This window comes from Galeopterus variegatus, unplaced genomic scaffold (assembly GCF_000696425.1).
Source record: "Galeopterus variegatus unplaced genomic scaffold, G_variegatus-3.0.2 Scaffold1327, whole genome shotgun sequence".
Classification (NCBI taxonomy): Eukaryota; Metazoa; Chordata; class Mammalia; order Dermoptera; family Cynocephalidae; genus Galeopterus; species Galeopterus variegatus.
In genome coordinates, this window is record NW_007727438.1 from 216,912 (window position 1) to 230,798 (window position 13,887).

The 13,887-nt window shown below is 42.5% G+C and overlaps 1 protein-coding gene across 3 annotated transcripts in view; it reads left to right on the forward strand.

Moving 5' to 3' along the window:
- The window catches only part of FDFT1 (farnesyl-diphosphate farnesyltransferase 1), a 37,355-nt gene extending 26,038 nt beyond the window's left edge, over window positions 1-11,317 (forward strand). For 2 of the 3 annotated variants that reach the window (XM_008576323.1, XM_008576322.1), the window contains 3 exons: window positions 1,800-1,976; window positions 3,084-3,236; window positions 10,578-11,317. In XM_008576323.1, the coding sequence (XP_008574545.1) occupies window positions 1,800-1,976; window positions 3,084-3,236; window positions 10,578-10,799 (552 nt within the window). In that variant the 3' untranslated portion in view covers window positions 10,800-11,317. Of the gene's footprint in view, window positions 1-1,799; window positions 1,977-3,083; window positions 3,237-5,480; window positions 5,772-10,577 lie in introns of those variants that run through there. The other variant, XM_008576324.1, reaches the window with a different exon arrangement.
- The last annotated feature ends 2,570 nt before the right edge of the window (window positions 11,318-13,887 follow it).

A 13,887-nucleotide genomic window follows, 5' to 3' on the forward strand; every position in this document is an offset into this window, starting at 1 on the left:
TCTGTACATCGCCAGAGCCTGTGTAGGAGAGCACAGAAGGGGGGAAGCCATGGGGTGTCTGACAAGCCTGAGACAGAAGCCAAAAGGGCCAACATGTTCTCGCTGGGAAGTGGGATGGGCCCACTTGAGAGTAGGAAGTGAGGTGGGGAGAGGCTCTCCTCCAGTAGTGGGTGAGTCCAAGGGGCCACGGTAAAGCCTAGAGGAGATGGAGCAGACCAGCCCTCTTGAACTCTGGATACCAGCCAGGGTTCTCTTCCAGGATTGAGCCCCACACCGAGAAGTGAAACAAAAATTGAACAGAATAAGGAAAGCACCATGAAGGAAAAAGCAGGTTCAGATCAAAGTGGTAGAGGAAAATAGAAGCAGGAAATCTCAGCCGGGCGCCATATTGTTTTAATTATTTTAGTGTTGTCCGACAGAGCTTTCTGCTGTAATGGAAATGTCCTCATGTGTTGTACAGTACAGTAGCCACTAGTCACATACGACTTCTGAACATTTGAGGTTTGGCTAATGCAACTGAGGAACTGAGTTTTTAATTTTATGTGGGTATTGTACTGGATAGCCCAGCTTCATACAATAACAGAAGAGTGACTCTGCAAACTTAGGAAACCTATTTGAACTTGAGTTTTCTAAAGAAGCATGGTTCAGAGGAAAGTACACAGATCACTGGTGAAGAATTCTTGCCAGACCTGTCAAGTGTATAGGAAGAACAGGAAATAAGTGAACGTGTTAAATGGCACCACAGGGGTATGGTCAGCAAAATCCAGTATGTAGGAAATGGCAGGAGAAAGAGCAGGAGAGATCCTGTAGATTAAAAGAGACCAGAGTGACATGAACCAACTGTAATGTGTGGATCTTTGTAGATCCTTATTTGAGTAAACCAAGTGGGAAAAATCAATGGGAAAATATGAACATTAACTATTCTATATTAAATATTATCATTAATGTTTAGTGTGGTACTATATTTTATATGTATAAGAAAGTTTTCTCATTTTTTGGAAATTCATAGTGAAGTGCTTATGGATGAAAGGCTGTATCAGGGCTTTACTTTAACCCAGGAGAATCCTCTTAACTTTAACTTCAGAGAATCCTCTAAATAATATCATTAAAAATTATCAAACCAAATCCCACTGTTGGAGTCAAGGATGTTATTTTACTTTCAAATTACCAGGTTCCAGGGAGGTAATGTCCTTAGAGTATCGACCCAGCTCATTTTTCCAGGTATGCTTGCTCAGCAGCATGCTTATCAAAATCAGGAATGTAATGTTAATCATTAGTTATTTTGAGGCCTGAATATCTTGAGAATGTTTAATGTTTAGCCTGCGGTAGTGTTGTAGCTAGTTTTGTATATAGCTTGTTTTTTCAGGAGTAGAGTAACGTCTTCTGATAGCCTCTCTAGTCTGAAGTCATCAAAGTGTTACTTGGCACATGCTGCACTAATTACCCATAAGGGACACTTTGCCAGATACTCAGCTCACTCCTAGGTTGTGATTGGACCCTGACTAGTAGTCATAAATAGTTATTGCATAGAGCTTAAAACAGACTTGATCTTGGTGAAAGGTGAGTCAGTAGCCTTGAGAGACTACTGTATGCCATAGTTCTATGTTTTTTTGGGGGGGTGGGGGCAGCTGGCTTGTACTGGGATAGGAACCCTTGACCTTGATGTTACAATACCATGCTCTAACCAACTGAGTTAACAGGGCAGCCTGGGTTCTTATTCACAAAGATCCTTCAATGTCGTTTTAAATTCTTCCCCTGTGCACATGTTGACTAGTTCTTTAATCTTCTTATCTTTCTAGATTTGGAGCAGGTATGTTAAAAAATTGGGGGATTTTGCTAAGCCAGAGAATATTGACTTGGCCGTGCAGTGCCTGAATGAACTTGTAACCAATGCGCTGCACCACATCCCAGATGTTATCACCTACCTTTCAAGAATCAGAAACCAGAGTGTGTTTAACTTCTGTGCTATTCCACAGGTATGGCATGGGGCTCCCCTCAGTGTCTGTGGGAAGTTGGGTTATAGGGTATTTGGTGGTGGTGGTGGGGGTGCAGAGTGCAATTACTGCTGTGCGCAGGGACAGGACTCCTTAAGAAGATGACTTGAGTTTATCTTCTCCTGCTGGGGGCCAGCAGTGATTGGTGACCCTCCCCTTTGCCTCCTGGTCACTGTACTTAGCTCAGCCTCAGGTTAAGTCTGCTCCTTCCAGACCTTTCTTCTGTATTCACTCTTCCGTCAACTGTTTTAAATTAGCTAGATTCTTGTACTCACAGTTAAATGGAGGGCTTCAGCCTAGATTTACAGGGAGTGCTGGGTAAAACTTGGGTGAAGCTTTTTTTGTCAAAAAGTCTTCATTAACCACCTAATTATCGCTATTCTTTTCCTAGACTCCGGATAACAAAACCTGACCCTACAGACCTAGCCCCTTCCATAGTCTGGGAGCTTACATTTTTTAATTGCCTTTACCAATTATTTGTTAATAATTCAAATAAGTGAAGAAAGTCATAGGATTTAACTGATAGGGAAACTTGGTTTGATCTTGTTCTAATGACCGATCTTGAATCGCATCTGGAACTGAAGTCTGTATGTCTGTCTGAGGTTTCCACTTACTCTAGAAATAACTTACTTTGAGCCAGGGAAGCACCCTACCTTCTGTTGTTTCCCACCCATGTGATTTCTATATGTGCAATGACTATGTTCACTGCAGGGAAAATAGAAAAAACAATAGAAATTCTTTCCAGATATTATTTGGAAATATATATTTCAGATATGATAACTCATTGCTTCAACATGGAATATGTTGGATTTGTTTATGTTTGTTTTCTCCAAATAAAATGGAACCTTCATGGCTAAACTACAGAATCATTTAAGACTGCAAAGATTGCTTGATTCTGTGTGTTGTCAAGACAGGGAGGTGTAGGAAAAGTAAAAATGTTGGCATACTTTCTTCACAGGTATTTTTGTGTTTAGTTATATCGTAGCTCTTTGGCAATTTCTTCTTCAGAGGGTTTTCTTACCTTCCCATGATGATGATTGCTGGCAGCAGCACTTCTTACCTTCTCCTCCCTTCCCTTGTTGTCCATAGGTAATGGCCATTGCTACCTTGGCTGCCTGTTATAATAATCAGCAGGTGTTCAAAGGGGTAGTGAAGATTCGGAAAGGGCAAGCAGTAACCCTGATGATGGATGCCACCAATATGCCAGCTGTAAAAGCTATAGTATGCCAGTATATGGAAGAGGTACGTTTTTATTTAACTACCTAGGCAATTTGTAGCTACTTTTATGATTTAAATAATGTCACTATTTAAACATACCATGTTTGGATATTAGATGATTCTAACAAATCACTATACTATGGCCTAAAGAGACAGGAATTGGTATCCTTTATTAGGAAAAAAATACATGCACAAGGAGCTTAGCTACTTACTCAGTGCTGCACAGGACCCTGGGGAGAGGAGATAAATGAAGCCAGGCCATAGGGTGGAGCTCCTGAGCAGAGTCATATTTTGTGAGCAGGAAGAAGGTGTTCAAGGCCATGGAAGCTTCTTGTTTTCCAGGTGAGGAGTGTGAAGTTGAGGCTAGTGTATACCCATGGATTTCAGACCCCAGTCCACATGTACTGACTCCCAGTCCAGTACTTCCATTGCATCACAGGCCTCAGTTGAGAAACCACAGTAAGGAATTTAGGTGAAGGAAAACCACCAAGTTGTAATTATTTCTAAGTTTTCTTCTGCAAATCTCATTTCAAATGCCAAGAGCATCTTATAAAACAAAGCATACCTGCTCAAGCCAAATCTCAAACTATGGAAGGTATAATAATATGACTCTAATTCTAAGCCCTAGAGCAGTGCTTCTCAGATGGACATGATTTGCCTCCCTCCTTCCAGAGGACATTGGGCAATGTCTGGAGACACTTTTGATTGTCAAAACTGGCAGAGATGGGGTGCTACTGGTGTTCAGTGAGTAGAGGCCCCAAATGGTGCTGATCCTTAGGTGTGATCTTACTGAAGATTGAAATACTACAGAATTTTAAGAAAACATGAAAGAGTCTCATCATTCTTGCTTAGCTTGAACTCCCTTCCAGAAATAACTGCAGTCCGTAGTTGACATCCTTCCCGTCCACTTGTTACACATTTACAGGCATCAATTTGTTAATAGTGTTTTCATCTAAACAGAATTTTATTTCCTCTCATTTCTATTGCATGTTGCACATTCTCCTTGTATTTCCTCCTTGCCTTCTATCTGACAAGTTTTGGACGTGAGGCACTTACAGAAGGTCTAAGGGAAGACCAAATCTTTAAGAAAATAATCCTAAAATTCTTTCAGTGACTAGGTGAAAGTGTTCAGCCATTGACTGAAAATTGCTATTGATGAGACTGTCCAGTTTACCATATAGCCAGCACTTATTTTGAGCTTACTATGTGCTTGGCATAGCAATCAAATAGGTGAGTACTATAAATATCAAGGAAACTTGAGGCCCTAACCTCATGGCTAGAGTAATTTGGACACAGGTCTGTCTAACTTCAGAGCCTGTGCTGTTAACTATGATTCTAAAGGGTTCAATTAACTTTTCTAAATGGAGTTGTGCCATATGAGACGCTATTTCTTGATTTTATGTAAATTAAAAAACACATTTTGTAGTATGTAGTTCAGAGAATATTTTGGTTTTGCAGTTTTATTCTGATTTAGGAAACTTTTAAAAAAATTGTGTGGGCAGTTCCATTACTAAATTAAAATTCAGATTTTATTTGAGATTTTCTCAGCTATTGGAATTAAATCCTAGTTGTGATTCACAGTTTGAGGGCAAGGGTGGGCAGGCAGTGGGCTGAACTCTGTTTCTGTGAATACCCTGTTGTTAGAAGGGATTTCAGGCTAAGCAGGAATGATGAGACTCTTTCATGTTTTCTTAAAATTCTGTAGTATTTCAGTCTTCAGTAAGATCACACCTAAGGATCACAGCACCATGCGGGGCCTCTATTCATTGAATGCCAGTAGCACCCCACCTCTGCCAGTTTTGGCAATCAAAAGGTTGCAAAAGCCATGCCAATTGCTTTTGCAACCTGTCAGCAGAGCTTAGTGGCTGCCACAGAGATTGGCCAGCAAAGCTGAAGGTACTTTTTGGCCCTTTAAGAAAAAGTTTGCTGCCCTCTGATTTGGGGCATAAGTTATTTTGTTTAAAGTTACTCTAGTGAAACTCAAGGTATCTTGGAGAAAATGTTAATACTGAAGTTTATTTGATTCGGAATCTCAGAAGATTTCTAAGTCTCACACACTAGAATGTGCTGATGATTTTAATGTCAGCATTAAGGACATTTTGTAATGGTTTTAAATGAAAACTTTTTGTATGAAGTCCACAAATGGTCTGGCCTTTGCTGGCTTCCAGATATTAACACTGATCCTGTTTGTCCTCACTGACCAAGTCTATCCTTTGTGGTAAGAAAGACACATTTATTCTGTCCACTGTCTGTACTTTCTGATTGTAGCAAGAATGCATCTGGAAGGGACTTTAAAGAGGATATTCTCATGCACCTCTAATGTTTAAATGAAGAGTCAGAGTGAAGCCCAAGTCCTTCTGGACACTGCTCTGCAGGTCCCTCCTTTGTGCTGGGACAGCCTGAGATTCAAACCAGTCTGGACACCTGTCAGCTGGGGAGAAGATCAACCAACTGTTTTGAGATAGAAATAAATGTTCACACCAACAGCCAGAAGGTTTTATTCTCCTCTCTGACAAAGTAAATTCCTTGGCAAGGGCAATCTTTTTCATGTACCTGGAAGCTTCTTGTTTTTCATTCCTTGTGGTTAATCTAGGTCATTGCCAGGCTCTTCAAAACCTAGTTTCCTTGCTGACTGAGTGTGGTCCTCGGGCCAGCAGCATCCGCATCAGCCTGTTAGAATCTCAGGACTGCTCAAACCTATGGAATCAGAATCTACCTTTTTTAAAATGACATTTTTGCTTTAATGGGAGTTTAGATGTTCATATGTGAGACTTAAGTGATTATCAACTAGTTCAGTATTCTGCTGTTTTAAGTGGAACTGCTGAGACCTAGAAGTGCCACTTGGACTCAGAGAGGAGCTGCTTTAGAGCAACATAACATGCACAGGAGTTCAGCTCAATAAACGTTTATAGTGGCTTTGTGTCATTTAATCATCAAGTACTCATTTGTCTTCGACTATATGCCAGGGTTTAGATGAAAAACCTGCCATAGCCTGCTTTTGAGAAGCATATGAAATTCCTTAAGGCTGGTAAGTCCATGAAAAAACTGAATAATTTTATGATTTACCAGGGAATTAAGACCTGAAGTTTGTAAATACCTACTCTGTGCCTTGAGGTAAATGGACAGTGGGGTGGGGTGTAACAGGGCCCTGCTACAGTGGTCACTTTGGCCTTAGTGGCCCCCTGGTAGGTATGTCCACCTCTCAATCTGTTTGTAGCTTCTGATGGTTGTGCTAGCTTGCTTATGTGTTGGAACTGATCATCAAAGGGACCCAAAAGTTCTGCCATTAATTGTGTTACCAGGGACTGGTCACAACCATTGTCCCTCCCATCTGTTCACCTTATCTCACGGGAGGGCACGTTAAAGTGCTCTGGAGTTCTCCAAGAGGTTTTTATTTTTTTGTTGTTTATTGTGCTTATTTGGGTGCCACTGATTCCAAATAAACCTTTTTCCCAAGAGGAGACAAGGTTGTTATGGTTATACATGAAATGCAACAGGATAACAAAGTAGAAGTAGATGAGAAAATAAATTAAAAACATAAGGTTAGGAGACACAAAATAGACCCAGGAATGAGGCTGATACATGAATTTATAATGTGATGCTTATGGCATCATCTGATGTTTGTATGATGCTTGTGCAGTTGCTCCAAGAGGGCAGATCTTCTGTATTTTCAAATAGTGATATGAAGTTTGAGGTGTCTTTCAAATGTTTTCATTTAGCTAGAATTAGGTTAGTAAGGTTCTGTTTAACAAGTAGGTTGTAGCCTTAAGTTTTTGTTTTTGGGTTTTTTTTAAACTTAAACAAAAAGGAATTTATTAAATGTGGTGGGGTGGGTTGTTGTGGGAACTTGCAGAATGGAAGAAGTCTTAAAAAGTCAGGCCCCTGGGCTGGCTGGTTAGTTCAGTTGGTCAGAGTGCAGTATTGTAACATGGAGGTCTGAGGGTTCAGATCCCCACACTGGTCAGCCACCAAAAAAAAAAAAAAAAATCTTTTTCATTAACTTTAGCTCAAAGTAAGGCTTTATGTTTCCATTCTGAGACTTAAATGTACTAACTCTAAATTTCTCTTGCCCTTTGCAAATCATAGTTTTCTCATTTAAAGCTAGATTTGTTTTTTGCTAGAGAAAATGTTGCTTCCCTCATGACACGATGTTTTCTGTGAAAAATCTACCTGGGAATTTTGCTTTATTCTTTGGTTTGGCTTTACAGATATGCAGCTGTCCTGCTCACATGGACTATCTCATGTAACAACACTTTAATCCTAATAGCTTTTGAGGTTACAGTTACAAATGAAGTTCAGAGAAGTCAAGTCATTTGCCCAAAGTCCAACATATACTAAATATTAGAACTAGTACTTGAATTTTGGTCTTGTGACAGAATCTTTTACCGAGATCCCCAGGTGATCCCCATGGGCAGAAAGCTTGAAAAGCAACACTGTGCAGTGCTGCCCCCTCCACAAGGCTCTTAGCCACACGGGGAAGTGAATGGTCACACGCGTGAACGCCCCCACTTGAGTCCTGTGTGCAGGCTTGGCCCTCCACCTAGGGCTTCTGGTCCTTTCTGTCATGTCCTCAAGATCCTCCACCTTGTCCTCTCACTGGGCCATTCCTCTCAGTTTGCACAAGAGACGTGCTCAGGTCACTCACTTCAGAAGATGAGCACATCGTGACTTCCTCACCTTTATCTTTCCTTCATGTTAAGCTCTCAGAAGAAAGATGTGCTTACTGTTATTTAGTCCCATTTTCTTCTCAACCCACTTTATTCTAGCTTTTGGTTCTTTTTTTTTTTTTTTTTTTTTTTTTTTTTTTCAGGTGGCTGGCAGGTACATGTGTCAAACCCAGCCAGCCCTGTTCCTGTCTTGTCATTACGATTTTTTCTTACTGAAGTTATTTGATGATGACCTCCTAACTTACAAGTATAACCAGTTTTTGTTTTTAATCTTCCTTGATTCCACAGTGACATTTGAACCCCTGGCCTCTCGTGGCTTCTGTGGCACTGTTGTCTCCTGCTTGACATCTTCCCTCTCTGTCTGCCCCCTTGTCTTTCTGGCTCCTTGTCTTCCATCTGCTTCTTAAATGCTGGTATTTCCTTGAGCTCTGTCTTGATTTGCATTTTTTCTTACTACACAGATACCTCCCGGGTGCTCTTGTCTGTGGCTGTGGCTTTTTCCTCTACTCTGTGCACATCACTTCTGTCTCCAGCTCAGACCTTGGCCACAATCTCATTATTATTATTATTTTGGTTAATGACATTGCCATCCACCTAATCATGGAATCTAGATATCTGCAGACACCCTAGAGTCCTCCTGTATTTATTCTCCCAAGCCCTATTTATAGGCAGCCCCATGTCCTGCCTCTTTTACTTTTATGCTTTCATACCCATCAAAACTGTGTGCATTACCCTCTGACCCAGCAGTTCTAGGACTCTGTCCTACAGAAATAACCAGAAAATGAGCAAGGATGTTTACTGTAGCCTTTCGTCTTCAACCCTTATAGGTAGGGAATTAAATTATAATACATTCACCCACAGCAGCTCATGCTGAAAAAAAGAATGTCATCATTTTGTAGGTTTTGGCATTGAAAATATCTGTAAAAAACTGTGAGTGAAAAAAGTCAAATTACAGAAAAGTGTTATCTATTTTAAAAATTGTGTATGTGTATAATTCTGTGTACACAGTTTAGACTTACATATATTTATGCATGATTCTAGATAATGCATTCCTACATATGACATGTAACACATTTACGTATATTGGCACAGCAAAAGGTCTAAAAGTAACTACACCAGCCTGTGGCTGAGGGGTAGTCTGAGATTTTTTTACTTTATATTTGTATTGCTTGTTTAGAAGCAGAATTACATCATTTAATATATTTTTTAAGAAATTGTAGTTTCATCCCCCACCTGTTTTTCTCTGTGTAGCTGTATTTTGTAGCACAATACTAGACATTAGCTATCACTAGCATTTTCCTGTAGGCACATTCTTTTATTTCCTTGATGTCTTAAATTCTGGCTGTGTGTTTTGGGGAAGAGGGTGGGAAGAATATAAGATAAGTTTGTGGGGAAAAAAAATTCATCATGTAATGACACTGGGATAAAACATTTTATTTAAAAAATGCCTGCTCTGTCCTCTCCACCCCTTTTGCCTCAGTTCTGGCTCAGGTCACTTCCCACACTACTGGCTTGTTGGTGTGATTCAGTAGACATTCACTGAGGGCCTGCTGTGTGCCGGGCTGAGGTAAGAAGGTGGATGAGACACGTGCAGTCTGGTCAGGGAGACAGTTGCAAACTGGCCGTTCCGATGTGAGCGATACAGGGAAAGTCTGTCCAGGGGTGGCTCTTGGCCCAGCCTGGAGGTTCAGGCGGGTTTTCTAAAAGGCATAACACCTAAGTTCAGACTTGGAAGATGGCTAAGAGTTAGTCAGGTGAGGGAATGTGAGAGGAGCATTCCAGAGAGAGGGAAGGGATGAGGGAAGAAAAGAGCAGGAGCACGCCAGGGAGCCACGCGTGCACAGCAGCACAGGAGCTGTTACTGGAGTGCGAGGCAGGTGGTGGGTGGCACACTGGGCCATATCCCAGGCGGCCTCGCATTCCACATTTAGGCACTCAGGTGATTGGGAGTAGTGATGAAAGCTGCTGAGATGACAGTGTGGAGAATGGGCAAGGGGATCCGGGGCTCAAGCTCCGAGGCAGGAACTCACTTTGGAGGCTGGTATGGCTCGGATGAGAGGCATTAAGGGACTAACCTCGGGCAGTAATTGTAGGGGTGTAGAAGACGAGGTGGATTCTGCAAACATTTCAGAGGCTTATGGAGGGAAAGGGAGGTGTACAGAGTGCACTCCAGGATGGCTCTTAGGTCTCCCTGCATCTGCCCAGTGTCCCTTGTCTGGCTGTGGCCTGTGCCATGTTTGATTTTGTTTTCCTAAGCCACTTTTGCCCAGTCTTCCACTATCACTTTCCTTCTCCACGTTATTCTAGTCAGCCTAACTGAACTATGCCAGTGTTTACTGGGCACCTGCTGTGTGCCTGGCACTGCACAGTGTTGGGGATATGAAACTCAACATGGCACACCTGCTGCTCTCAAGCTTCCAGGTTGTTCCCCAGGGGCGGCGTGTGTGCCCGTGCCTCTGGCTTGCCCAAGAGGGGCTTTGTGATTAGACAGGCCTGGGTTGACATTTCTGCCTCATCAGTGGAGTGACGTTGCACTAGTTACTTCCATGTTCTGTGCGCCTTGGTTTCCTCATCGGTAAGATAGGCATAAAACACCTGCCTGTTGAGAGTTACTATAAGAAGTAATCACAGAAGATGTTTATAAAGTACCTAGTACTCAGTATATAGCACTTACCAGTTTTCCCTCTTTCTTTAACAGATTTATCATAGAATCCCCAGCTCAGACCCATCTTCTAGTAAAACAAAACAGATCATCTCCACTATCAGGACGCAGAATCTTCCCAGCGGCCAGGTGGTCTCCCGAAGCCACTACTCCCCTATTTATCTGTCATTTGTCATGCTCTTGGCTGCCCTGAGCTGGCAGTATCTGAGTACCCTGTCCCAGGTCACAGAAGACTATGTTAAAACCGGAGAACACTGATTTGGAGTTTGTTCAGAAGCTAAAGTTCATCACGAAATGGATTTACCTCTTCTTCAATGGTGGATGTTGGCTTCCTTGTATTTTTTCCTACTTTAATCCCTAAAAGAACTCTGTGTGGCTTGGACCTTTAGAAACTGAAGTGCAGTCGAGAATAGAAAACTGAAAGGAAAGGGGCACCTTGCCCTCAGCAGCCTTGTCTTGGGGTGGCAGTCACTGCCACTTCTGTGGCTGATGGCAGAGCCCTCATGGCTGCATACAGGACTGTCGCAAGATCTCACGTAGTATGAATCCTGGCTAGCATTATAAGTAAATGTATGTAATTTGAAGTAACTTTTGAATACCTATCATAGAAAATGAAGTGAACAATTTTTCTGTCTGGTTCCTGTTTTTCTCATTTGTTTTCTTTAATTGGTATGAATGGATGTTTATAATTCTAGGTAATGTTACCGTGTTCCCTAAGAATACAAATTTGTCTTCTGCACATGAAGGCTGAGAATAAAATTCTGGATGTTCTGGGATTACTTTCTCATTTAAAGGAGTTTAGCTTTCAGAGAGAAGCTGGATTGCCTTTAGCCCCATTTTAGAAGATGGCCTCCAGTAAAGGCTGACATTTTTGAGAAGGTTTTTATAACAAAAGATTTAATGTCTGCGTTTGTTAGGTGCAGTTCACTTGAAAGCCACGACTGTGAGAAAGGTGGAGATTAAGAATGGAGGTATTGATTGAAGGGCGAGTGGTCGTCTGCCACCACCCTGAAGCCAGCAGGAGACAGTACCAGGAGGGCGCAGCTGGCTGGCTGGCCCCATGGGACTGAGTGAGCGCTGGCAGGTGAGCTGTTGTTAGCCTGTCACCATGTACACTCTGCTGTGCGTTTATTCTCTTAGCTGTACTCAGGAATTTTAAAGTTTTTCCCCCAGCTTTCTTCTTTTTTAAAATTACCAGCTTACACATTCAAGAAAGGCAAAAAGATGTACTTGGTGTAATTCTCCTACTATGGTTGTTCCTCCTTCCTCTGCCCCAGCAGCGCTGGGGTTCATGATATACTCTCACCAAGAGTGGCTGAGAGTCTCAGCGTGGGCAAGGGAGGTGGCCCTGCACTGGCAGCAGTTTTGGAAAAGGCTGTTGGGTTGAGAATCAGTGTTGTAGGACACTGATTTACTTTCTGGAAGCCATTAATATTCTAGGTATATATAGTATATAGTCTGCAATGCAGTCCATTACACAATGGTAACCTAATCATTGGATTTAGGTTTTCTTCCAGCTGTAATGTTGGGTTTGTACTGGTACACACACAAACTGATTTTCCTCCTGTGACCAAGGATACCACCTGAGACAAAGGATTTAGTTTGGGTCCATGGAGACTTCAGTTAATTAGTTCATTTGAGACTGAGCCCTGCATGAACTTGTCACCATGCTGAAGCCAGTCAAGGTAACTTGCCACATAGAGAAGAGCTAGCTATAAGCCAGACTCAACTGTATTTTCCAAGTAATCTAAGCACCAAACTTGGTTTGTATGTTGATACAAATTCATATGTTGAAATCTAAGACGTATCTGGGTGCATGTAAGACAGCACAACATGGTGGAAAGAGCTTGGTGTCCGGTCCACTGGTAGAACCTTCTCTCCTGACCTCTTCATTACTTGTGGGACTTACGAGCTGTGTGGCCAAGGTGGTCTCTTAGGTCCTTCCCAGCTCTAAAGCTATGTAATTTTTTCTCACTGACTTGAACAAAGGTCTTAGCTCTCATCCTGTTACGAAGCTCTTTGAAAGATGGTTTTCCCTCGAAATATCTTCTCTACTAATGTTGCCAGGTAAAATATGAGATGCCCAGTTAAACTTGAATTTCAGATAAACCATTTTATTTTTTAGTGTAGTACACCCCAAATATTGCACAGAATATATTTATGCTAAAAAATTACTTATTTGAAATTCAAATTTAATTGGGCATCCTCTGTCTTCATAGAGGTTGCTAAATCTGGCAACTCTACCCTCTACTCCCCCACTTTTAATGTAATTATAGCATCCCTGGCACAGTCTATCTGGTTCCTACTTCAAGTGGAGTATTTTTCTTCAGAGAAGCATCTGACACATCTGACTCTAGGGCTTTAAAATAAATATTTGCAACAGTTGGGAGCAAGAGCCCAATCTCCACATTTTGGGAGCTTCTGGAGATCTGCTTAAGACCTGTGCTGCCCTCATCCCTCTGGGTAAGAGCCTGGAACCGCTACCTGCAGGCCCGGTTCTTTCACCTACTGAGTCGTTTCCCAGGGGCTTGTAGCGTGGAGGAGGCAGGAGGGTATCGAGGCACCTGTTTTACAGCAGTGCCAAGGCTGCAGTTCTCAAACTACCAGATCAGGTCAGGGCCTTTGCCTTCCTAACCAGTTAGCAGGGGATAGGGTGCTGCCCATCAGGACAAACTTTAATGTGCCCAGGAAGCACCTGGGGTCCTGTTAAAATGCAAACGCTGCCCGGCCTGGACTTCTTTGAGGAGCAAGGCTCTCAGGGTGTGGCTCCCTGAGGCACACTGAAAGGGTGGAAAGGGCTGAACTACCTTTGCTCAAACTCCTAACCCTGCTCCAGGCAAAGAATGAAAAGGCATCGTCGCTTCTGTCTGTCTTTGAACGAGAGGTACCTGAGGAAAACCACTGGACCACTTGCTACATCGAGCTAAGGTAACAAGGTAGGGACCCCAGGGGATCTGAGTCTCCTCAAACCTGAGTGTGGAGACACCCCACAATTCACCCCATCACTTAGCACAACTCAGCTGGCTCCAGGGGTAGGGACGTGATAGAGGTGCTAGGCAGTGGGGGGTTACTAAACCCCTTGTGAGCGGGTAGAACTGTGTCAGAACCCTACTGAGGTTATGAAGCATTCTAGTTGAGACTGTAAGGACAGAGTGATGATGGGTTGGTGGCTTCGGTAACCCTTGTTAAGCGTTTCATAAGTGTGATGATGAGTATCATAAACTTCCTACAGTGTTCCCCAGGTTTTTAGTGCTTATGTACTACAAGCTTCTGATCCCTGACGTGAATCACGCTGGACGCCATGCCAAATGTCAGATGCCTGTGGAAAGAGGCACATCTTTCGTTC